The 25,011-nt window shown below is 47.3% G+C and overlaps 1 protein-coding gene across 3 annotated transcripts; it reads right to left on the reverse strand.

The window, feature by feature from the left end:
- Positions 1–3,489: 3,489 nt before the first annotated feature.
- Positions 3,490–23,113, reverse strand: LOC144174894 (alpha-tocopherol transfer protein-like). 3 transcript variants are annotated; one of them, XM_077703864.1, is made up of 6 exons: positions 22,811–23,111; positions 20,805–20,930; positions 18,894–19,145; positions 16,252–16,445; positions 12,542–12,652; positions 3,490–3,743 (listed from the first exon to the last, which is right to left on the reverse strand). In XM_077703864.1, exons 2-6 carry the CDS (start codon positions 20,896–20,898, stop codon positions 3,537–3,539), a joined length of 858 nt encoding a protein of 285 aa, XP_077559990.1. In that variant the 5' UTR covers positions 20,899–20,930; positions 22,811–23,111; the 3' UTR covers positions 3,490–3,536. The 3 variants fall into 3 exon arrangements, with proteins under 3 accessions (XP_077559990.1, XP_077559992.1, XP_077559991.1); XM_077703865.1 differs by lacking the exon at positions 3,490–3,743 and adding an exon at positions 3,778–4,652 and having other exon boundaries at positions 22,811–23,113; XM_077703866.1 differs by lacking the exon at positions 12,542–12,652.
- Between the last annotated feature and the right edge of the window lie 1,898 nt (positions 23,114–25,011).

Here is a 25,011-nt window from a genome sequence, read left to right on the forward strand (position 1 = left end):
AAACGCCCAAACGGAACGCAGAAAGTCAGACGGCTCCGTCCCAAAGTGATGCTAAGGCGCTGAATATCGCAGAAGCAGACGACGCTCGCCACCGATTATGTTTGCGGGCGTCCCTGAGAAACGAGGCATCATGGGCAGTGTCGCTCGCGCAGTGGGAGGAGGTAATTGGAACGAGGGAGAATCGCGGCGCGGGAGAAAATGCGCTGCTTTGATCAGCAATAACTCCACTAATACTCGTTGCTTTAACAAAATCCTTGAAAGAAGTGATTACTAGAACGTTAATTTACTTGAAAATGTCAACACGCATGTATCGGTAAAACCAATTTTAGGGCCTCTTTAATCAATGAAAACCGCCCGCAGCTGTGTTATGGTTGTTGTAGAGCCTGTGTGCCTTCTTTATGCCGGCCGGGCCCGTGAGCCAGGCTGACGTGTTCGAGGGGTGCCAGAAGCAGACGCGGGAGCGCTTTCGCCGCTCTGTCTCTCTCTGGTTGTCGGGGTAATTACTGCATTAGTGCGCTTTGCTTAGTGCGCCCGAGGCGCGTGTGCGTCCTTTTCGGCGGGGTCAATTGTGGGGCCAGAGAAATTAAAAATGGCGCGCCGCCGTGTCTGGAGAAGTTGAAATGTCGAAGGTATACGCAGTGACTTTCCGATTCGTTATGGGTCTAGAGTGAGCCACGACGGCGGAGATAGGTGACGAGGGACTGAGAGCTCATTTTGTAATGCGCGCGCCGTGTTGAAAAACGCGGGAATTTCGTCGGCGTTTGGCATAATTTCGGCGCGTGTCGTAGGAACAATACTTTAGACATGCCGCCCGAGAATCGATGGCCAGTGCTAAGCGTTGCAATTAGTCGGATGGTTTTTATTAGTGATCTTCTTGTGCTTTTATGCATACCATGGAATGAGAGGGAGAGTGAGCATGGGGATCAAGTGATTGTTTGTGTATAAACCTTTGGTTGATGTGGCCAGTCAGAAGCCCTGTGTGTGTTAGCAGTTCCTCCTCACACTCTTTTGGGACATGGCCTTGAAGGCGTGGTTTCAATGAGTGTTTGGTGTTTTGGGGTGGATCTAAAGAAGCTAGAGACGAGGGTCACTTGACCGAACGAGAGCGAAAGAGGGCAGATGCCAGGAGACCCTCGCGATTTGAATACGTTTAGCTAACTGCATTTAAGTATTTCTCTGTTCTCATGTAAATTTTGTATATTAGTAAATTGGTATGTCTTGAATTGCAACCAAATGTCTTCGTCTGTAGATTAGAAAGAGTTCACCCCACGACCTCACAGCCATTTCACGCTTCATTGCTGTAGTTCAGTCCTTCAACGTCCTTCACTGTTTTTTGAAAAGCATTGAAGGACTCTGGCTCTACTGAATATGCTATCGTAGCAGCAGACCCAAGCAGGCTCTACAATTTATGACCATAGTTAGGCCGCTTCCGCGTGATTTCAGGGAAGGCCTAACATAAAATTGCGAGTTCGTAATTGCGCCATGGCTCGTAGTTCCCTCTGCTTTGCGTACTGCTGAGCTAAAGGATGCTGTGAGGCGCAGCAAAGAAATCTTCGCTGCGCCGTGAGCACATTTTGTTCTGAGCAAGAAAACAGCAATAGCCATTGTCCAACGTCTGCTGATACCAAGACGCACAAAGCGAAGGAACACAGCCGGGCGTGGCGCTCCACAATTCACAGAAGGCGGCATTACGTTTCAAGAGATGCGAGGTAGCCATGCCTAAGCGTCTAAGCGCGCGCGATGACCAAATGGTAAGAGGGAGAGAGATAGAGAAAAAACTAAAATAACATTTATTGAAAAAAAAATGGCGAAGCTTACACTAAGTCGCCCAAGGTTTGAACCACAGCGAAGCTGAAGGATTTCTTTCAATGAAAGCACTCAAGGACACACCACTACTCACTGCATTAGGTTTGAAATTGTTTATTTCCAGGTTCCATCATCGCTTTTTACTGTGATAGTAGTAATCATCGTAATATCCATCTACATCGTTGTCTCCTTCATGCATGACTGGCGGGCCCGGATCGTTCCGACCGCACGGTGTCACATTTCTCCTAAAAGTAGAACGCGTCAGCACACACTAGAACCAGCAGCGACTGGCTTCGCCAACTGAGCGTCTGTAGTTGTGCTCCCGCCTTGAGGTGCGGATGCACGTGAACCGTTTTCTTGGTATTTGTTCCGAGCGCCACACGTGAGCCTCGACGACGCCGGGAGCTCCTCGTTAGGCGCGTGCGCACGCGCGCGGTGAACGGCGGGAGTAACTATTACCCGGAGTTTTCCCGCGGCGCCGCACACACTACAGCCATCAACAACAGCTCCACCGTTAAAGTACTGGGGCGCGGTGGGCACCACCCTGAAGGTCACGAATACTTCAACTTGCTGGAGTGACCAGCTCCTTCTGGAGCTGGGTGTCCGAGGGGGCCAACACCTCCATTCACTCGCCACGAGAATTAATGGGAGGGAGTGGATCCCCTGCACAAGGTCATGTTTGGTGGCGGACTGGGACCCTTTCACCGCAACTTGGCGGTGTGAAGATGATTAGAGCGAAGTGTGGACGGGATGCAGGATGGCTCCACACAGTGTAGATTCCTTTTAAAGTTGACGCCAGAGCCGTTATTCCTCGCAGCCCGAGTAATGCTCAGCGACCTCTTCCAAAGTGAGGAGGCTCTCCCTGATCTCCTCACCAGGAACAGTCTCCCTGTTAGTGTCCTCATCGCAAGCCCTGGTGACAAGTGCTTTTACGGCCGTGTGGGCCGTCTCTATGCCTCGAATTACCGTTTTAGCCGGCAACGACTGGAGTTAGATCGTGTCGGTTAACGAATTTCGAGGGGATATTTTGTGGGTGGGTCCAAAACAAGCCCTTTGCCCGAGTTTGTACGGTAGCTTTCGAATCAGAGGGAAGGACACTACAGGTGGTGCACTTATCGCACAAGCTAACAGTACGCGCCGGGCAAAACGTTGATGATGCGGGCCATCACGCGTATGTTTCAGAGAGTTAAACATTAGACAAAATGTAAGAAATAAGGCAAGAGACAGTTATAACAACTAAGTAGGCAAGTATTTAAGGGCTAGACTTGACGACGCGATTACGTTAACAGTACAAGCCGTATAAGCATTGCCTGGAATATTTAGCTCTGTTGTTGAGGTAAGGAGGGGTTATCAGCGCATGAGCCTCTAGGTGAAGCTTTCTCAATCGACCATATAAAGATTAATTACATTGAATGATGTACTTCTGAACTCCTGCAGCCCGTAACTCAACAGTAGTCTCATGCAGACATTGTACTGAGGTTTGCCGGCCTTTCAATCAGCGCCGAAGCCATGAGAGTCTGGAGAGATTGGTAGTGCGTTGCAAGCATCATCTGATGGGATGTATATTTCGCCTGTTTTTTGGGCAGCGTAAACAAACTTCAGCCATTTCAGGTACGTGCTCTTAGCTCTAGTCACTATCCCGGGTGAGTGAGACTTCGTTATCAAATTGGGCATTTCCAAAAACCCCTTTCGAGATTCTAAAAGTTTTACTACGTTGAATGTCGCCCAGTTCACAGCCTTGTTGTGTGCAATATGTCATTCTCAGCGCTACAATAGCCGTAACGATTCATATCCTTGAAAAACCCAGCTTCACTCTTCAGGTCATTTTCCAACTCATCGTAGTCGTAGCTTTCGAGGCTGCCTCCATTATCCGCCGGAATGAGGTCGTCCGGCACCAAGCCTTTGATCTGGTTCAGGTCATACCCAAACAGATGCGTCTGAAACAAAACAATTTGCAGCTTGTTCAGGTCAGTAAATGAATCCTAAGGCTTTATATACGTACGACAGGTCAAGCCATGGTTGATGCTGGCCCGAAATACACTCTTGTTTGCTTAAGTAGGTCATTTTAGCGTGCACTTATGCACAATATAGTGAGGAATTTACAGGTACAAAAATACACCTATCACCTGGCATGAACACTACACTAAAAAGGGGGATAAAACTGAGTTTTTTTCTTTTACACTTTGCTAAGAGCTGTAGGTGTCCGCTGAAAGGTTTACAGCCTCAAAAATTACATATACCGTTGCAGTGGTTAGTGGAGGCCCAGATGTGAGGCTTGCTTGGCTGTTGGCTTACACGTACCGCATACATGACATGGACGTTACAATAGATTGTATTGTATAGTCAGTACTCGCCTACCTGTGCTTCCTCAAAAATGAAGTATACGTACTGCAGAAGCTGAAGTTAGAAAGCGCTTAAACTTCCGAAGACACGGATGTGAACCAAAAGGACGAGAACACAAGGCCACAGTGTATTTAATTATTTTATTCGCTCAGTAAACACGCATGCATACACGCTATTTGTGCGCGAAAATGAACGTGATGCACGTATTTGTGGCGAGGTACATGCGGATCATAATACAAACATGCGTCGTTGAGACGGCGACAAGGATTCCACCTTATTTTGGAGTGGCGGACAGGATGGCCATGGTGGGATGCTTTTCCGTTCTTCCGGACACCATTAGAAAATGCCCCTCTTGCGGTTATTAAACTTCAGTGAAACAGAAGTGTTCTTATATTGAAGTATCTTGCACACGCCCTCTTTGCATCTGACGATCTTCTGAGCAGGTTCGGTTCGCCGGATTTATCGTACGCGGGCCTGCAGGGAGTCTTGCAAATGCGGCTCACCTTGTTAGGTATAGAAAAGGTGAAAACTTAGTGTGCGATAGCAACTGCTTTTAAATGGTAGGAAATTGCGTGGACGTATGGTAACTACTCTATGTTTTTGCTTTACTTTTTCTGTTCTGCGATTAATTCACGTAATTTTGAGTTCACACTTTCGAGAAACCACAGGAAAAGTGTATACAGCTTTTAGGCCCTTCGATAACGGTCGTGAGTCCTCTTGGTTGCACGCATTACAAACTGATAGAGAAAGGATTGCTATCTTATGCTTCGGCCACGGAGCAAGAACAATGCTTCGGCTCACAGAAAGATTACAAGACGAGGCATAGGCATATCATCCTTATCACAGGTTGTATCATGAGAACGTGCATGAGATCTTCAGCATTCAAGTGATAGGACGAGGAGCTGAGGGCTATCCTTCCCAAGTTATCGCATCAGCTTCCGGCGAACGGCGGCTATCAAGAAGCGGAGAGGAAGGAATGACAGGAAAAAGAAAGAAAAACAAAAATGCCCAGCGGTTTTATCATACGCCCGTGCTTTTTCGCGCCGCCTAAAAAAGCTTGCTCCAGCAGACTTCGTTCGCGTCGCCTTCTCGTAACCAAACAGGTTACAAAACGCGGCCATCTTAGCAATGGCAGCTGCGAAGATTGGGTAAACAGCGGAGCTGGGGGTTTTCAGTAACTTTAACTTGGCTTTCCTTAGTTCTACCCATCTTATCAGCAGATCAGGCACGGACACCGCCGAGCGCACGTCGTCTAGCTCAACTAGGAGAGCACCTGCACGTGAGAGCTTACGTGGTCCCTAGGTGCAGCCAATCCCCGACGCGCGTAGATCCCCACTCGAAAACCCGTCCACTTCAACCCACCAGTCCAAGGCCAACGCCCACGCTACGAACACAAATGAAAGGCTGAGCGCCTTGAATGCGATGGTAGTGCAGTCGAATAGACGCCATTTTCGTAACGCGAGAGACACCGGTTCGATTCCGACGACGGAAAGCGCTTTGTTTCTTGAGGCGCGCACTCCCCACACCTGCTCGTCGGCTCTGTATCTCTCGCCATTTTGCTCCTCTCCACTTTGATACGCCGAGTTTCAAACGGCGCCAGGCACTGATACAGACCTATGGCATAAAGCACTTGCAGAAGTTTATCAAATGTAAAGAGGGCGTAGAGGAAACGATTCCTCTCTCATGCGGCCGGACATACATCGGTCAGGCTGTCCGGCGCCTCAACAAAACGCTCACCGAGCACAAGGAATGCGCCCCAAAACTTGACGACTCGTTGCAAATGATTTGGATGCACTCCAAAGTATCAAATTACTTCGGTTTCCGTGAGGTGCTAGCGTAAGCGCTGGAGGGAAATATATGCTTTCACCACTGTGTCCGAAGGAGAGAGAAAAGGTAAGTCAATGCCATCTCTCCCATCTTCTTTAAAAGGATGTGACATTTTCCTCATTACGGCGAAAGCGAAGGCTTACAGTGAAGCGTATATGTGTTGGAAGATACATGTTTGTCGGATTTTCTTTTTTCATACAAATAACGTATGTCCGGGGGCGTTTTTAAATACCTTCAGTTGTTAGTTGAGCTGTTGGCAGCTGGCGTCGTCCTTTTTGCTCACGTCCAGCTTTTCTCCAGCTATGCTGCACCAACTAGCTCCTTACTAATTTCCAAATAGGAGCTACTCGATCCTCAACCCTGGCGGACATATCGGGCACTCAAGCCATCAATCGTTCATGGCTGGCGAGCGAGCGCAGCGCTCGCGAGCGTGTCCAGACCGGCCGTGCTTGCGTAAGCTGGATCAACTGCATGCTTTTGGTAACTAGCATTCATGTGCTACACTATTCATTATTGCGACAATTTAGGAATTCCCGGATTCATCTGAAGTTTCACGGGGACACTAAAGGCCTTCGATGGTTTGACTTGCGTGAAACGTTGCTGCTTTAAAGATAGCTTCCCTGAGATGTCGCCTAATTTTCATTATGTATGCCGTTGGAGCTCTTCACAGATTACACTGCCCTAATATATTCGTTGCTGTCGGTAGCTTACCATTTGAGAGAAGTATGAACAATAGCGCGCAAGAAATTATTCCGGTAAGCATGGCCATAAGACCAAAATATAGGAGGGGTTGGCTTGACTCCGGTTCCTTAACCACGTGGCTTAACAAAGTGGCTTAACCACGTCCGTTGAGTTTGGCCAGGAAACAAAGATTCATTGCTTCCGATGTTTTCACATTACTTCTGCCATTTCAAGTACAGTAGTAATAAATTGTCACCTAGCTGACTGCTTAAAGGGGTCCTGAAATGCCTTCCGCCGATGCATGGATGTACATGTAACCAAATAAAGCAATGTATTAGCAATCTCCTCCTGCAAGAATTTTGTTAAAGCGATGAGTATTAGCTGAGAAATCGTAAATCAAAAACCGCGAATTATCGTCGCGCCGTATTTCCTCCTCCTTTCAACTGTTTCTTCGCTGTTGGCCTCCCCTCCCATGATGCTCCGCTCCTCAGCGGTGACGTACTTCCGCTATTGCGCTCCCACAGACTGCCGTCTGCTACGGGCCAGCTCTTTCGGCTTTTTCATCTCTGTAGACACCATGGACACAGGCTGGAAAAGCGAACGAATGACCTGGCCGCATGTGTGCGGCCTGGCCTTGCCCTTTCGCGGTGTACGTAGGTGCAGGGCTGCAGTTGGTATCGGCGGCAAACTCGCAGCCGCGTGGGGAGAATCGTGCGCTCGTTCCCTTTGGTGCACCGCGCACTGTTTATCCAAAAAGCGCGGTCTCAGATGTGGCCCCGCTGGTGCCGGGTGTTATTTTGCGGTAGTTGTAATTCCTACTACCGGCGGCATGTGAAAAAAGACATTTTCAACCGACACAGAACCCGTGCACAAAACGCGCCGGATCGGATCGCTTTATCAGCGGCGATGAACGTGAAGGCGAAGAGCAAACCAACGCTGCACTCGATCAGCGAGAACCCGTGTTCTGACAAGCTGCACCCATGTGTTGCATTCAACACTGACGGGAAAGCATTTGTTTGCACTTGTTTGGATAGTCGTAAAATGTCCAAACACTCCGGCACTCCGCTAGCAGATCAGCCGGCGAGACATTTCGGAAAACATTTGACAGATGGCGCCGTATGCATTAGTGTGTCGCTACGCGAAACTGATGAGACGCTCTACTAAAACTCCCATCGCGGTGTCACGTAGCGGGACGCAACAATTTAGCGTTTAGCGTATGCAAAGGCCACAAACGCTGTACTAAAACTCTATTAGCAGCAAAATAGCGTGCGTATGTGAAACCGCTTGCGTTTACAAAGCTGCACGCCGAGCGCGTACGTTTCAAACCTAGTGACATTGTTTAAATACACTGGCAAGCACAGTGTAACGTAGTCAGATATCAACCGTATGCTCAGGCGACAAGCAAGAGCTTGTTTTATGTGGGGCGGAGATTGCGCATAAAGGCCCGTTCGCACTTGCGACGAAAGCGAGTGAGAGGGGCAGGAATTCCGTCGCTTTGTCGCGCGACGATCGTTTTTGTCGATTGGTCGGGACAAATTTTGGTTGCGCGACAGAATTCCCGTCGCTTTCGCTCGCTTTCGTCGCAAGCGGGAATGGAAAGTTCTGCCGCTGCCGTCTGCTACGCAGCTCGGAGGTAACCGCGCGATCTGCTCGGGCCGGATGAACGCGCACACTCCCGCACGGCAGCGCCCCAAGCGGCAGACGGCCGCGTACATCGCTCCCGGCGCCCACCTGGAGCCCGTCCTCGGCACACTAGCCAGTATATTTCAGGCACTATAATGGAGGAAAGATTTTTTGCTTCCGATGAACCTAGTTCTTTGCCCCTGTGTTTTTAAATACGTGAAGTGGTTAGCACGTCGTCCTCACGCAGCTCTGTAACGTCGTAGCATCGCTGATTGTCCGAACGAAGCTTGCAGCTAAGCCAATGCAGCGACCGAAGCTGTGTGTGTGTGTGTGCATCGCCTCCTGTGTGTTGTGGACGCGTTCGTTTCGCGATGAAATGCGACATTGTACTTCTGCGGGTGGATAGTGCTTCCCATGGTCTGGATTATTTTTCTCGAACGACGTACCACTCAACCTCGCATGGGGTATGTGCAGTGTGCCTGGCTAAAAGCCTTCTCGCTTGCGCGCCAGAGTTGTGACTTGCTGCTCGTCCCCGCAAACCGGGTGTGAGGTGAGTGCCGTATTTACGACGGGCAGGAGGAGGCAACTCATCGTCTGTCAATCGCGGTTCAGACTTGCAACGCATGTTGTGACGTTGCGTTCGTTCGAAACGCATCTCTGGATTGTTTTGAAGTTGAATAAAATGTACGCGTCAAACCCGGGCATTCGGCTCAGGGCGTTCTCTGCGATTGCACCAAAGAAGTGCCACGGGACTTTCTTTATGGTACGTACTCACGTAAGATAAAATCCACGTCGTGTTATGGCCGTGTTGCATTCAATACAAACGGTTAAGCGTTTGTTTACACTTGTTTCGTTTGTCGTAAAATGTCAAAGCACTCCGGCACTCCGCTGGCAGATCAGCCGGCGAGCCGACGCTGAGCAGACGACTCATCTCTTTGCCGGAAGTGCGTGAAAAAGCCGCCCAATAGCAGGATGTCTAGCTCATGACGAACATCTGGGAATCGATGATGTAGACATGTGAAGATGGCGGCGTCCAAAAACACGAAGGAAAGGGTGAGAAAAAAGCGACAAACTTTGCAACAAAAGTGTGAGCTTTCCGCTGCGCGTAAAAGAGTAATACTTGGCACAGGTGACGTTGGCGACCCAATCTAGCGATTGCGCTAGTTCATTTAGTGTGCTCAAAATGCCTTTCAGGGCCCCTTTAACAACATCCTTTAAATCACACAGAACCTCCGCATTTACTAAACCAAGTGGCCAGTCAATAGTCAATGAAATTCTAATCCAGCCCTTCATATGCAAACATTAGGTCGACAGAACACGACTCGTGCTTTCATTAAACAATGTTTGCGAAAAAATTGCAAGCCAAACTCCCCGGCATACTCCAGTTCGATCTAAGTCATGCTCGCCCGCAGCGTTGAAGTGCCGGAATCATGTGTACGTGTTGTGCTGTAAAAATATTTGGCTGACGATGACGATACTCCCGAGTGCAAAATTTCTTCGCGTGGCGTACTGCAGTCTTGTGAGGAACGTCGCATATCTGCTGCATCTCATGAAATAATCGTAGCATCAGCGAAGGCATGAAGGCGCACGATATACTCAGGCGTTGTCTCGTAGCGCGTCGCCGCGGTGGACCATATCTTGCACCTTTCGCCATACTGTCATCCTCCGATTTCCTTCTCGCTGTACCTTCGGCGGCCTCTTCGTTCTCTTGGCTATGTCGTAGCGCGTGTCGATGCCCACAGAACAGTTCAAATAAACAGACTGTCACAATCCCTCCCGGGACGAAAGATCCTCAAACGGATTGAACTCAACCCACAACTACCCCTCGACCAACCTCAGGCCATCCCAAACGACCTACGTCAACTTCTCACAGTCACGCCAATTCCTGGAAACATGCACCCAACCTTCCATTCGGCCAGACGTCAAGCTAGAGCAAGACACCACAACACATACTACCCACCCTCCGAGCCCACGCTGTATATATGTGGACACAGCACAGTACCCCTCCAAGGAAGCCTTCACTGCAGTAGTGCTTACCTCACTCGCGGATGCACCAACCATTAAAAGAGCCATGAAGACAAAGTACAAGTTTCTGTTATTCGAAAGATTTCGTGTTTTATAGTGCCTCCAGCGTTTGTTCGAATGCAAACGTTGCTTCACTGAGAAATTAATTTATTTATGTTAGAATTTTGATTTTCCCGCTAAATCGTGCGTTTTCATGGTCTGCAATGACATCACGGGAACCGACCGCTCTGCAGCCGATTGGGAAGACTTGTTTACTGTTAGTGAACCTAGATGGCGCCACCATACCGTGGCAAGCCGTTTTCTGCTTCCGGTATGTTTTTGACCGTATTTAAACCTGGCTTGTTTTTGTTCAGGCAGAAAATAATCGTTTCGTGTAACATAGGGCTCGCTCGACAAATATGGTTACGTAAGACACCGTTGCTTGCGTCAATCGGGCAGTGTCGTCTAAGACAATCCCAAAGCCCGCAGTCCTGTGCAGCTAAACCAAGCATAGTGTGCGCTGTACCAACAGCAGTACGCATTTGTACTTCTGTGTTTACGTGTGCTTTCGTAACTTGCACTGTTTATCCCACCATTCTACAGCCTTGAAAAGAATGGACCCTAAATTTGAGCGCAAATAGCTCGTACGGCAAGCTTATAAGCTCTGCCTAATTTGCGTTTGCTTTTGCCGCCCTCCGCCAATCGCAGAGCTGGCTGCTATGACATCATAGGTTCTGTTGCGGGAAAGGAGCGAGTGGTTCACATGGCCATTCCTTTTTTTTTCCTAATTATGTAGCTTATTTGAGCGAAGTTTACGTTAAAAGTGTTGTCAGTATCATTCTAACGAGGCAATCTTTTGAATGAACCAAACTTGTGTTTTCTCTTCATGGCTACTTTAACCACCCTCACTAACCCCTCGGTGACAGCGGAGGAATCGGCAGTGGCCCTCGACCTCACATAAACCCCCACCCATATGAAAATTCTCACCGATTCCCAACAAGCACTTTGCAACTTTGCCAAGGGTACCATCTCTAAAGTAACACGGCGAATCTTGCGGAAGAAGCCCCCCACCCAACCTGTGTCGCTGCTGTGGACCCCGGACCACACCGGAATAGGCGGTAATGAAACGGCCCACCATCAAGCTCGGGTACTGACCACACGAGCCGGCCTCTCTTTTCCGTCTAGCAATGGTGTCCCAACGGCTTCTCGGTATGTACTTCTAAGATATCGAAAGCTGGCCCAGCACTACCGACTCCTCCGCGGGCACTATACCCCACCGCACCCGTCGCTAAGGCATGCTGCCCCCAACATGTGGCGCATCCTACAAACTCCCCACTTCCCCCACAGAACCACGCTCACACACACGCACCCACATGTTTCCAACACCACACTGCCCTCATTGCAACCAACCTGATACCCACTTTCATTCGCTCTGTTTGTTTCAGGCCTTTGAGAAACCGCAGGAGGGAACCGGTTTCTGATTTTAACGTAATACGGTTAGGACCTTTCACGTGCGCCGAAATCTCGAACACATGGGCGTTTTCGCTTTTCGCCTCCATCAGAAAAGCGGCTACCGCGGCGGGGAATCTTTGGGTTGGCTAATACGCCAAACAGTGAAAGATTGCAATTTGTACTTGCAAAAATAAAAGTTTTTGGCGTGCTACTAACTGCGATAAATGACGTTTCCCTCCATGAATGTCATCATTTTCCACTCTGATTAGTCTTGCCTGTCTGTCTGTCACTTCAAGAAGCCAGAAATCTACTTGAGAGGCTGCTCACTGGTGGCGCACTAATGGTGATTGATTGATTGTGGGGTTTAACGTGCCGACGCAGCGCAGGCGATGAGGCGCGCCGTAGAGGAGGCCTCCGGATTAATTTTGACCACCTGGGGATCTTTATTGTCCGCCAAAATGTCGTACACACGGGCGTTCTTGCTTATCGCCTCCATCAGAAAAGCGGCCGCCGCGGCCGGGAATCGAACCCGCCTCCTCGTGCTCAGCAGCACAACGCCTTAGCCACTGAGCTACCGCGGCGGGTGGCGCACTAATGGGTAGCACTCCTTTGCTCTCCCTACCTATAGAAAGTGAGAGCTTACAAGTAACTTAACTAGGCAGCGCACTATCGATTGAGGTAGCTCCCAATGACTCATTGTCTATTTGCGAACTCTGAAGAATAGAAAGTAAGCACACGTGCTTTTCGGGTATACAGTGAGTAAACGCAGAAGCTCGGTAAAGAGGTACGATTAAATTAACCTTACCCGTTCGACCAGTTTTGCCTTCATGAAGAGCTTGGCGATACCAAACAAAATATCAAATATTGCAGGATTGTTGATGACGTAAAACGCTTTAATTTGGAGAGGATAGAACTCCTGAAATAAAAAAAAAGAAAATTTAATTTTTAATCTTGTACTGCACCACGCTCCGTAACACTATTGCGAAATGCGAATGAAGCCCGCTACTAGTGCTGAGGCAAAGACCAGCAAAAATATGAATGATCGTGCCTAAAATGCATTTACAATGGTCAGTTCACCGCATCTTTGCTTTAAGGAAACATTTACCGCGTGCATATTGGTACCACGCATTCTTGGTTCGTCCACCCAACGAATGCAAAGTAATGTTCTGGTTCTGGGTACCTGAACGCACATTTATGAGAAAAAGTATGAGGCGAAAATATTGGGCTTCATAGTCCATGTTGCGGTGACTCGACACAATCATGAACAGCACAACGTTACTGCGCACATCTTTCATGTGCGCATTACTGGTGGCACTCCGTCGGCATAGGTGTTTTAGCACACTTGTGTAATTACTAAACTTGCTTGGAAATTAAAACGAAACTTTCGATCGCAGATGATAACACAACTTTTGCTTGATTTTTCTTGCTTTAATGAATGAAAACGAATTATATGTGCAGATCCGCTTTAACCACGCAAGTAGGAATATTCCCCCATCGTACGAATTAAAAAACCCACGTGGTGTCATACACAAATAGACACCACGGCCTCCGAGGTCACCTCTATTAGCGTGCCGTCAATTGATCGCGAAGGCGCGTCGCCACGCTACGCACAAGGGCTCCCCCGCGTACTCCCTTGGCTCAGGCGCTGGGCGTGCTGGCATCACGCGTCTTCTTTTTTCTAAAGTATTATCGTTGGTTCTTACCATTCAGTGTTCACCTCACCGACGCTTCAAACACGTGTGTCACAGATTTCTACTACTGGAGCCTTCTATGTTTACGTATAAAATGACAAGTTGCAAAGCGGTATCTGGCTTTTTGAATATAAAACCGGCACAAACCATGCGATGCTATTAGCCTTCTGCGATCTGCACGAACGGTTTGTGTTAACAAATCCCCCCCCCCCCCTCTTTCCATTTCCTTCTCCACTTTATCCAGTCCCTTCGACTAAGCCTCCTCCATTTCAGGGTCACATTGTCTCTCCCCCCTTCCCTTCCTCCAGTCCCTCCTCCCGCACCTCCTCAGTTTGAAGAGACAGCTAATTGACGCCATACCGCTAGAAAATGACAGATACCTACAGACCGAAAACGGTAGAAAGAAAACTGACCAACACATTAAAACTGCATGAAAAGCCACGAACGCTCATTACATTAACACTTCACTGAAATGACTCAGCGGTCATGTGATGTCAAATTCGTGAAGAGCAGTGCCGCCCAAAACAGAGAGAACGCTACACTTGTCAGACTCTATGTTATCAGCCCTTGCTTACAGCCTCCGCCCCCCCCCCCCCCCCCACATTAAATTTTGAATGGTGGAAGAAAACGAGAGCTCCCGTGTATGTCACCTTCCAAATGTTGATTTCAGAGGTGTCTCCCTATGTTGGCTTTTACTACGATGTTGTTTTTATGAAACTTAGTGAAAATTGGTTAGAACGTGATTTAACCCGTATAATACTTAGCTCAAAAAATTAGTGCCCTTCCACTCTGTGAAGAAGGATGACCTGCAAAGCTGGACGCAGTTCTCGGAGTGCAGGAAACAAAACACGTTTATCGTAATTTGCAATGGAGCATATTTCCTGGTCATTTAGCTGAATGAACCGTACATCACGAGCGTCGGTTGAGCGTCGGTAATCGGAACACAGCCTAACACACAAAGCCAATACGGTCCCCCACTAATGACTCCGGACAGGTCCCAATGGGCCGTTTAACGTCCGCGTTTAAACCTCGCACGAGCACAACGGACATGCCATCCATCAGTACGGGCAGTACGTAACCGAGTCAGCGAACGCAGTGGAGTACGGAAGGGTAAAGTGGAGAGCGACACGTGCGGCTGCGGCGTCATTTCTCTCACTGCCTTTCCCTCACACGTCTCATGCGTCGCCACGAAGGAGCGCCCTTCCCCTCACACTTTCCCCAGACACTGTTCTATTCTACGTTAATCCAAATGACGTACGTTTGCGCGGGTGGTTTAAACACGATATGCAACAACATGCTCGCTCCTCCCTTGTGCGGGCTAATCCGAACCACGTGACATTTGCGCGGGATGTTCAAACACGATTTGCAACACGCTGGTCGGCGGCTGCGGCGCACTACGAGGTAGCAGCAGAGTAGCGCACGCCGCCGTACGTTCGATGATCCCGTGAACGCTTCCCGAGACGCAGCCGAAATGCGCCCTGACCGAGAAAACTGAATCACGCGCTGCGCACAAATTTCATATTAAGGAGTGTAGTAATCGTCAGTGCATTTTTTACGCCCATCCGTGTGTCTGTTTATTTTTCACAATCATCTGATAACCGCACTACCGCCGTTAGCTGCAGATTGCGCAAGTTGCCAAAAGGGCATCGGTGGAGGCGAGGGGAAAAATAGTTGTGAAAGAGGTGTCAACAGTGGTGAGGAGGATCCCCGGAGCGGCGCCGAGTAAATCGATGACACCGGAATAAAAACTGGGGGGGGGGGGGGGAAGGGGGGGGGGGCGGCGGGGTTAGACATATATTGCTTTGCAGTAAAAATGCACGAAAGAAGACGATGGGACAAGGTCCAACTCTGCTGAACGTCTGCTCTGCTGATCGTCTGCCCGTTTGCTCTGGGTAATTCTTTCTTACTCGAATGTTGTACTGCACTATCGTCTTCCCTCTCCAACTGCCCCGCAACCTAGTATGTCAGCGAATGAGTCTCAGTAAACTCATATCTGTTGTCCCCGGTAGTAAAGATCCTCTCTCTCTTTATCTATTATTTAATTTAAATGCACAATTCTTTCGAAACGTGTGGACCCACAACACGAAATTGTGCGAGCATCATAGTTGTGCATTTAAATATGTACACCCTTTCAGCCCATCGGCTCGGTAACTAGAGCGACATAATCATATGTAGCGAAATTTGAAAGGAAATACGGAGCTGGCGGGGTCGCTAAGAATAATCAGCAAGAAAAAGCCTGAAGAACGGCACAGGAGACACTGACAGGCACAAGTAATAGCATAGCTGGAAGCTGTTATCCCACCCTCTCGTCAGCCGTTTTTTACAGCACACCTGGCGTTGTGATTACGTCAACCTTGTTCTCCTAAACCCACACATTTCTGTTTCCACTATGCTCTCATAAATCATCGGACACGGTGCGCCAGGCTACGATGTCGGAACAAAATATGTATCACAGGGAAAAAAAATCTGTGGAAGGGTGGGGTTTGAGCAGCAAAGCTAAATTCTCACGACTGCATGGCTACTCCTTTGGAGGTGATGCGCTAACATGTCATGAGGCATCACTCGCGAATACAAGCAGGCTGTACTATGATACGTGACATCTGAGGCGTCACTCACGAATAGAAACAAGCAAAGAAATGTCATTTGATAGCTGAAGCCGCGTACAACAGACTTATGCCTCTGGGGGTACAACTCAGGACGAGGTGTTGGCCAGCGTATGCCTGCAGTGCCATTATAATCATTTAAATGTATTGGCTGCCACAGCAGAGAGAAGTTTTAAAGACAAAAATTGGCATGAAAGGCTCCGCAAAAGCGCCGCACTCACCTGCATGAGATTGAACAGCCTTTTAACCACAGGTGGCGTGTAGTGAGTCAAATGCTGAGCGCCAAGTCCTTCGAAGTCCATTACGAACACGACGCCATTGAGCTGGGCTGCCTCTTGAAGCAACAGATATTCGCAACAAACTAAGCCCACCCTGAAGAAGTCGTTCAGAGAACAGATGGTGTTGTTCCACGTCCCTGAAAAGTGCGAGGTGCGAAGATGACCTTGCTGATTACGTGTGATGGCTCCAGTGACTATACTGAGCACAAATCATACAGTCATTGTTAAACAACAGCAAACGAACGATTTAAAGCGACAAAATTAGAAACAGAAGTTGACCGTCCCTCGACAAAATTTTCTGCATCGATTCGTAAATAAAATTTCATCTCGAGGATACCCGAAATCTAGGAAGTAATTACGCGAGAGGAGGGGCCTGAAGTTCTACCCCGGTGCGCTTCTGTTATCCACTGTTATTGGGCAGTCCTCAGCGTGGGCGTGTCCGGTATGTTTGTATATTGGCAAGGGCCCCGATGGCGGTTTTGTTTTTGAACACCGGACGACTGTCTAAATTTGGTTAGAAAATGAGTGACCTATGAATTCTCAGCGAATTTCCCACGTGGATATTTACGGCTGCAGCTGTTTTTCTTTTTTCATAGAGGATAATTTTGCAGATCTTCAGAGAATGGTCGGGAATTTTTGCCGTTATTGTTTGCAGTTTAGGCAAACTCCACAAAGCACAGTAAAATGTTATTTTGCCTTCACGGCTGCAGAGGATCCTATACATCTCTATGTAATACTTCCAGTTCTCTGCGCATAAAAACAAGAAAGTCGTGTTGGGGTTGGCCGCTGCTTTCTCTTTGGGACCAATGGGGTACACGCTCAATGAACAGTATGTGACGGGCGTGTTTTATTTATCAACTGCTAGCCCTAACTGCTATCGCTGGTACCAAATTCTGAAAAGGGGTAGCTCACTGGTGCGAGAGATGTCATATTTAAAGGGTGTTGCTGTAATCTGTCGAGACCAAAGGGTGGATAAATGTTTTAATTGAGACGACAACAGAAGCCTTACTTCAAGTTGTTTATTCCGTTGCTAAACGTTTTTGTTATTCTTTATTAAATCTAAAGATGTGACATGAGGCGCACTTACAATATGATTTTTTTGTATATGAAGCCATACAGATTCAGCTTGTAGTGCCCACATAAGTGAACGGTCAGTGAACTGCATAAAAGTGGTCGGGGGCAGTCTAAGGCAGTCGTACTTTGTGTACCTTGTTTATACGTTGTGATAACTGTCCCGGTTCATTATCTTCTCAGGAAACAATTAATTGCAAACAATTAAACACCAACTACATTTTGTTTCGTCGGGGATTTCTCAAAATCCTCAAATTTCTCAAAACCGTTTACGCTCATTGAAAACGACTTTCGTCTAGATCAGCGGCTATTGTAGCACAAAATGTTGTGACAACGATTAAGATGTTAGTTTTTACTCGTACCTTCTAAAACACAACGAATCACTCCAATATCGATTGGGTAAACAAATCTGCTGTGCGTGCCAAGTGAACATTTTGTTGACGGGAATCACTGCCACAGTATGCATACAAAATTAAAATGAACACCACAGCAACCTCAACGACGCGCGCGCGTATTTTAAGCTAGCTGCGGATGAACTGGAAAATATTTGGTCAATACCACCCCGTAAACAGGTATCTTTATCTCAAAGCACAAAATTTTGACACAACCGCTTGATTAACTAATGCCCGAAAAACGACGTTTTTCTGTTTAAAAACTTACAGGTGATCGAAATCTTGGTTTCAACGGATGTCACACGTTGCGTTTTCAGGATTCAACAATTAAACGGAGGCACGGCTTAACTGTTTTTTTAAAGCAAATCCACTCCACCCTCACTGCTAACTTTGCATTTCCTATCCGCATTGTAGACCCTTGGTGAGAAGTTAGATCGAAACACGCGACCGCACTTAAAGGAATAACATCATGGCACTGAGTGGGTGGAATCTCTCCTCGTTTTCGTCGTGGTCTTCAGTTTTCCAAAACGTGTCGCCGAGGTAATGACAGTAAACTCACAGGCATTCATCAACGCGTTGCTCAAAAGCAAGCTCAAAAAGGACGAAGTTCACACCTTCTAAAAAATAAAGTTGGAGAACCACGAGAGGAGGAGGAGGAACGGGGGTGGATGGAGAAGAAGTAAGCATTTATTGGATTTAACATTAAGAGCATCTGGGTGGCCTCTTTTGTCTAGGTATCCTCGTGCTGTTGCCGCTCGGGAGTCCCGCTACATCAGGCTTCGCTGGCCCTGCAGATCCGAGCTAGTCAGCACGCATTCGCAATGCTCGGAAGCAGGTGATAGGAGTGGGGAATGGTGGGGCGGGCAGAAGAATACAAGGTGAGGGGCAGCCGCTACGGTGGTTGGAGTCAGTGCAGTAATCAGAGGCCAAAATTCTAAATACATCTGGACCGCAGAATATAGAATACAGGCAAGGTAAATAGTATACGCATAATCCTTGTGAGTGCGTTCGTGCGCGCACGTGTGCAGTTTCATTGCAGCTGATAGTAAACGTATTTTTTTCATAAACGGAAGCAGCGACAATGACACTAGGAAAAGCAGCCGAAAATCTCACTTCGCTTACCAAGTTTAAGCATGATAACGCCCCTTCCTTTGGGGTCTGCCTTCCGTGAAACAGTCACCAAGTGATGCTGACGGCACGCTACGTCGAAGGGGATGGTGTACGGACCTAGGTCGTCGAACAGATCTGGCGCATCCCGATGTACCATAAAGTACTGCGTGATGTTCTTGAAGGCTCTGTCGACATCGTACTTCCGTGCTCGTAGAAACTTCGTCAGGAACTTGTCGTCCGTAGGGCAGTCGAGCAATGGATCATCTGCCAAACCAGTGTTAGAAATTAGCGGGGGAAACAGAGTCAGGTTAGGTTCGCCGAATAATAATGTGTGCAAAGCATCAATCCCATATTAGACGTAATTTAGGGGTATTTTTCACGACTCCGCAGGATCTTCAGTATTTCATCGGAACACAAATGGCCGTTCCGTAGACGCATCGACAGCTACTCGAAGTTCCAACTGCATAAGCACTTCTTGGAAGTATATTTGGCTTTTAGCAATGAGCCCAGTACCGGTGACTTGCAGATAAATTTTCTTAATTAAAACGCGCAATTCCCAGATATGATACTGTTAAGGCTGTGCATTATTGAATAACTAAAAAGAAAATGTGAACGTAATATTAAACCAAGGCATAAGATAAATTTTACGACCAATAAGGCTAACATTTATCGATTCAGTTTCCGTTATCTTCCAAGAACTGCAAGGAGCCGCAGTGTTTCAGCCCACGTTCGAATAAATAGTAATAGTAATAGTAATAATAGTAATAGTCGAGATGTTACTAAAATAGTAACATCTCGACTTATTCCATAATTCAAAGAGCTAGGCTTTCTTGAGATCGGTGTGTATTTGAGAACGGAGTGGAATCGACTTAGACGCTCGGACGCTCCGCCTCGTAGCGGAATTGAAGTTGTCCAATTACGCAATATTAGTTAATTTTGCTCCATAATTTAGAGGAGTTTTGAATTGTTAAACTGCTATGTTATTATTGTAGCTCTCCCAAAAAATATCGCATTTTATGGGTTTAAATGTCAGAAGTAGGATTTATTTTCTGTTTAAACGATATACGCCCAAATGTGGTTCTCATATTCCCTTAAAAAACCGGGGGCTCCTAGAACAAAGTCTTATTGATGCGGTATTTCTCCTATTTGCGTGTAATTCAACAACTGCGTAAATAATTGCACTTGAGGGAAACGAATTCAATGAGTGCCATACACGTTGGAATGAATTGAGCGGCTCGAGAAAGCAGAACCGACGCTGCGGTATTTGCTAAACCATCCGCCTTTTAGATCACACGCAGGTATATTAGTGTCAGGCATGTATAAACTTAATTGCAACGGTCATATAAAGCTCGGTGGCAGGGGCCCGATATGGTCAGTCGCTCCTGTTTACTGCTGGAGGCAGTTCACTATGTATGCACCCTAATCTACGCTGGCGGAAAACCGCGGTTCAGGTTTACAGGCAATGCCTTTGATTTGCCCCTTTCAAAGTGGCGCGCGCGCCAGTGGCGTCCCATTATGCAATACCGCACTTAACGGGCTAAAAAATTCCCTCCTCCTTACTTAGAGAATAGTCACCCCCTAGGTTAGTTTTAAAAACTAAAGATATTTGGGAAAAAATGTGTTGTGTGCTCTCATTCCCGCACCCAACCTGTGCCCGGGAGTACTTATTTCAAAAGTTTGCCAATGCAGCTTCGTTGCTCTACAAAAACGGTTCATAACTATTTTCTTTCCTTTTTGCCATGTAGCCGCAGAGAGACGTGATCATGTTAAAAAAAAAAGCATCCTGATTTCAACTTTAACCCTAGCATCTTAAGATATAAATATTGTCGCGGAAAGAACGCACGCCTAGCTACTTGTTGGGTTCATTTAAAATGCGCGCTTATTTAATTACTGTGTGCACATTCAGCAGTAACGTCCGCTCACCTGAAATCAGCCGCCGCAATTGCTTTAGGGCGGCCTCCTTTGCCTCTTTCGTTTCTTCCAGCTCAGAAGATGGAGCACCAGTGGTCGTCGTCATCTCCTCGTAACTTACCACCGTTCAAAAAAGCCCTGAAGAAGGGATAGCCGTGGATTCCGTCGAGTTTCGTTTTTATTTAAAGTTATAACGCTGCGCTGTAAGTGTTCGTTGCAGAGCGGGGGAAGACCACTCCGGCGGCGAAAAGAGTAGCAGAGTGCTGTGGTGTAAGCCATCCTTTATTTCCCAAGGCCGCTATTTCTCTCGGCTATTTCACTGATGTCCTCATTATTACCACTGCTGAATGCTCATTCGCTATCAAGTTTTTAACGACCGGTGAAAGCACCTACAGTTAGTATCGAACTTTAAGGTTGATTAGCAACTAAAGGCCGTTGCCTTCGCAACAACGGTGCGTCCCTATACTGGAGGAGAGACGCGGAAGGATCAGATCACCCAGCTTGTTGAGCTGGTCTTCAATATCAAGAGATGGTATTGGTGTTATTCTTCAAAGACAAATGGTTATGCGCATTAAACGTCTGTTAGCTTCTTTAGGTCGAAACCCGTAATTTTCACCAAAGTTTGTCTGAGTGAATTATGCTACCTTGTTATGAACTGCAACAACATGGTGTGACCTATCTTTCATATCTACTAATACTGTACTCCACTCCCACTTTAGCCTCGTTTGGGGTAATATATCGAGTTTTTGGTTTAGTGCCGAAAAATATTTGTTTTTCCAGTAAAGGTGATCTTCTCCACAACTCCAATATGGGTTAGATACATATTACCAGCGAAAAAACAGACAGGGACGAGAAAAGAAGCAGACGGGACACTCGCTAGTGTCCCGTCTGCTTCCCGCTACTGTCCCGTCTGCAATATGGGGCAGCCTCAAGCTACTAGGAACAATATTTTCGATACGTCACTAACACCGTTGATAAAACAAGTACTTGTAGTTTGTTATAATGCTTTTGCAAAAAAATTATTGATTTTTTGAAATGTCGCCCACTGTATGTTTCTTCTCCATAACATACCCGGTAATATGTGAATAATGGAACCAAGGAACAGAACATACAATGAGAGCACTGTATAGGGCTCCGCAGGAACAGCGCCGCTTCATGCTTCGCAGCTTTTACCGTCCTTCAAGCGGCTTTTGGCATGTAGTATAGGCCTACACAACACTTGAGAGAAATCATCTGAAGCACACAAAATATCCGATTAGAACGTCTCCAAGACCGACGGACACAGCCTTCAAGAATCAAATGCCCCTTCATATCACGACAACGATGGTTGAAGTGCTAAGCTTACTCGTGAGGGATTATTTCGCGGTCGTTGGAGTTGTAGGGGTTCACACAGTTTCGGAGACGGGACGGTCACCGTCAGTGAGATCAAGAGAGCTTCACTTTAAATATAGAGTGTTTCGGCCGTGTCGGAATGGCACAATCGCATAGATGTCGGCTTCATAACGCGATGGACTCGTGTTCGATGTCGAACACGCGAAGCGTTTCTTTCTTGAGCTGCTTGATGTGCTTTTGCTCATCATCATCATCATGGTTTTGGGAAACCCATTGTGTAAAGTTGGCTTTCTTGCAGTGCGTTTTTCTGACGGGATGGTCGCCATCAGTGAGGCATAGAAAATTTCGCTTTAAAACTGGGTTGTGACGCCCAAACAGAAGGCAACCCTAAAAAACGCCTGCATGCACGCGTTAGACAATACATCAGTATTGATTTTTTTATGACTTTACTGACGACCACAGCGGCGGGATAGAATAGACCGGCCGTGTGGCCAATAACAACAACGCTGCAAAAAGCATGGGAACCTTTCATTTCTCATTTAAACGGGAGCAACTATCGGCAACAGATCTCCAACAAGAATCCTTTCGTATGCTGAATAACAATTATCGTTAAACTGAAGTATAACATTGACGCTCACTACGAAAATGATGTTTATCCGGTAGCGATAATTAAGCCAAGAGCATACCTTCGAAGATTTCGATGCGTGCGTTGCTAGTGCGGTTCATAGAGTGACCGTACACTGCATCGTCCTCTTCATTCAAAATAATAATGCTTTGGGTCGACGACTTGGAGCACGAGAAAGACAGTAATACTGGTCGCAAAACAGTTACTCTGAAACAAGCATGAGCTTATGCAACAAGTAGAAATAATCCCTGCTCCGTCTCTCCTGCCTGCTCGTGCGATAATACGCACACTGCTCCCGCTCCATCCGGATCGCGCGCGACGGCCTTCACAAACAAATCCGCCGATTGGTTCTTAATAATATGCGGCGGTTGTTGTGGCCCTTGGCGACAAGCGTAGCCACAAACAAGGGCAAGGTGCCAGCTTTTCTACAGCAAGCTGCTTTCTTTACTTCTGTGTGAGCATCCCTCTCCTACCCTCCGTCCTACCCTCGGCAAGCGGAAGGGTAGGACCACCGCCAGCGAAAGGCACATTTGCAACGAGGCGTAATTATTCCTCCATAACAGGCAAACATGTTGCGCAACGCCGCACGAGCATGTAAATTTGCGCCTCCGCTTTCTTTCCTACGATATCCCTTACTCGAGAAGCTCTTCCTTATTGGCACGTCGACGTTTCGGCGTACTTTTTGATTAGGCATACTCGGGACCGCATAAAAATAATTAAATTGATCAAATTTGGGCATACTCTGCTAGCGTTCTCAATTCCCTAGTTTTTTTTTTTTTTGGATAAAAGGACTGAAATCGCATGTTCTGTGGTCCTCCTGCTTACAATCGTTGGCAGGTTTTGAGTATAAATAATTGGAGGCGCCAAAACGACATGTTTTCTAGCTGCCGTGAATAGCTAGAACCATCCTCGAGTAGATGAAGCATGGGGCTCGTCCGAGAACGAACGTTTGAAACGCGAGTTGGTGTTTTGCGGTACTGAACTCTTTAATCGCACGAACCCCTTACCAAAGTATGCGGCGTGCTCCAACCACATTGAGAGATCATGCCGTATTCTTGTCTTAAATGATGTTACTGTACGTGAGTCAAATTACTTTTGCGAACGTCAGAAAACACAATGGCAAACGTTTATCCATTATTTTATTATACAGTAGAAGCCCGTTAATTCCAACCACAAGGCGACGCCATCTCAGTTAGAATTATTGAAAGTGAGAAATAGCAACAGTAAACAGCAGTTGTGAAGACGTAGGGCATGTCAACGCGTTGATGCTTGAAAAAGCCCGTGATTACGGTCCGCCTTCTGTCCCTAAAGGCGCCAGTCAGCACTTTTTGCTCTGACAAACGGAAGCCTGATCTTTCGACCGTCAACATTGCCGATGCTGTACCAACGCTGAAAAAATAACCCTCGATTTGATTTGATTTGATTTGATTTGATTTGGTTTGATTTGCCTTCTTCAAAACTGAAGAAGTGGCGGGAGGCATTCCACGCGACCGAGAATTCTGAGCGGACGGCCGCAAAATGCTTCGTCCTCATCCGCGTCGTCGTTGGCACCGACAGGTTCTGCGCTTCTGGCCTGAGATATGATGCACACGTCTTTCAGCGCACCACACACACTAATGTATTCTCCTCCTCATCCAGGTAGTTCACCGAAATGCGTCTTTCAAAACGTCTGCAATGTGGGATTTATAATTTCTTTACCCTATTTCGCCTTCTTCGTTCTACGCACCCTCGTGTATTTCTCTGGCCGTGTGCCAGGCCCAAGCCGCAGGTGTGGTGGGGCGTAATTCAAATTATCCGGGACGAAACCAACTCGGGTTCGAATTAAAGGGCTTCTTTAGACATCTATGGAAGCTTGGCAGGACGAAATGGTACACTCAGTGGCTAAGGCGTTGCGCTGCTGAGCACAAGGTCGCGGGTTCGATTCCCGACCGCGGCGGCCGCTTTTCTGATAAAGGCAAAAAGCAACAACGCCCATGTGAACGAGATTTCGGCGCACGTTAAAGATCCCCAGGTGGTCCAAATTAATCCGGAGCCCTCCACTACGGCGCGCCTCATCGCCTGCGTTGCGTCGGCGCGTTAAACCCTGCAATCAGAATCAGAAACGAAATGGTACAGTTCTAATTATCCATAAGTTTGTATTACAATGAAAGCTCGTTAATACTAACTTGAATAATTATAATTTATGGATAATTGGAACTTTACAATTTGGTCCGGATAACTCTTCCTAGCAACCTATGTAGTGAAAAGCCCGTTAATTCGAAG

The sequence above is a fragment of the Haemaphysalis longicornis genome, unplaced genomic scaffold, assembly GCF_048455015.1.
Source record: "Haemaphysalis longicornis isolate Haplotype H1 unplaced genomic scaffold, Haemaphysalis longicornis Haplotype H1 scaffold_3, whole genome shotgun sequence".
NCBI classification, from domain to species: domain Eukaryota; kingdom Metazoa; phylum Arthropoda; class Arachnida; order Ixodida; family Ixodidae; genus Haemaphysalis; species Haemaphysalis longicornis.

What these genes read in the sequence shown, in the direction of transcription:
- LOC144174894 (XM_077703864.1), bottom strand. Translation starts at nt 20,898, where the DNA reads ATGACGACGACCACTGGTGCTCCATCTTCTGAGCTGGAAGAAACGAAA. An exon ending in ATTGCGGCGGCTGATTTCAG is followed by an intron (nt 19,146 to 20,804) that starts GTGAGCGGACGT and finishes CTGGTTTGGCAG; the next exon opens with ATGATCCATTGCTCGACTGC. An exon ending in CGTTATCATGCTTAAACTTG is followed by an intron (nt 16,446 to 18,893) that starts GTAAGCGAAGTG and finishes CGCACTTTTCAG; the next exon opens with GGACGTGGAACAACACCATC.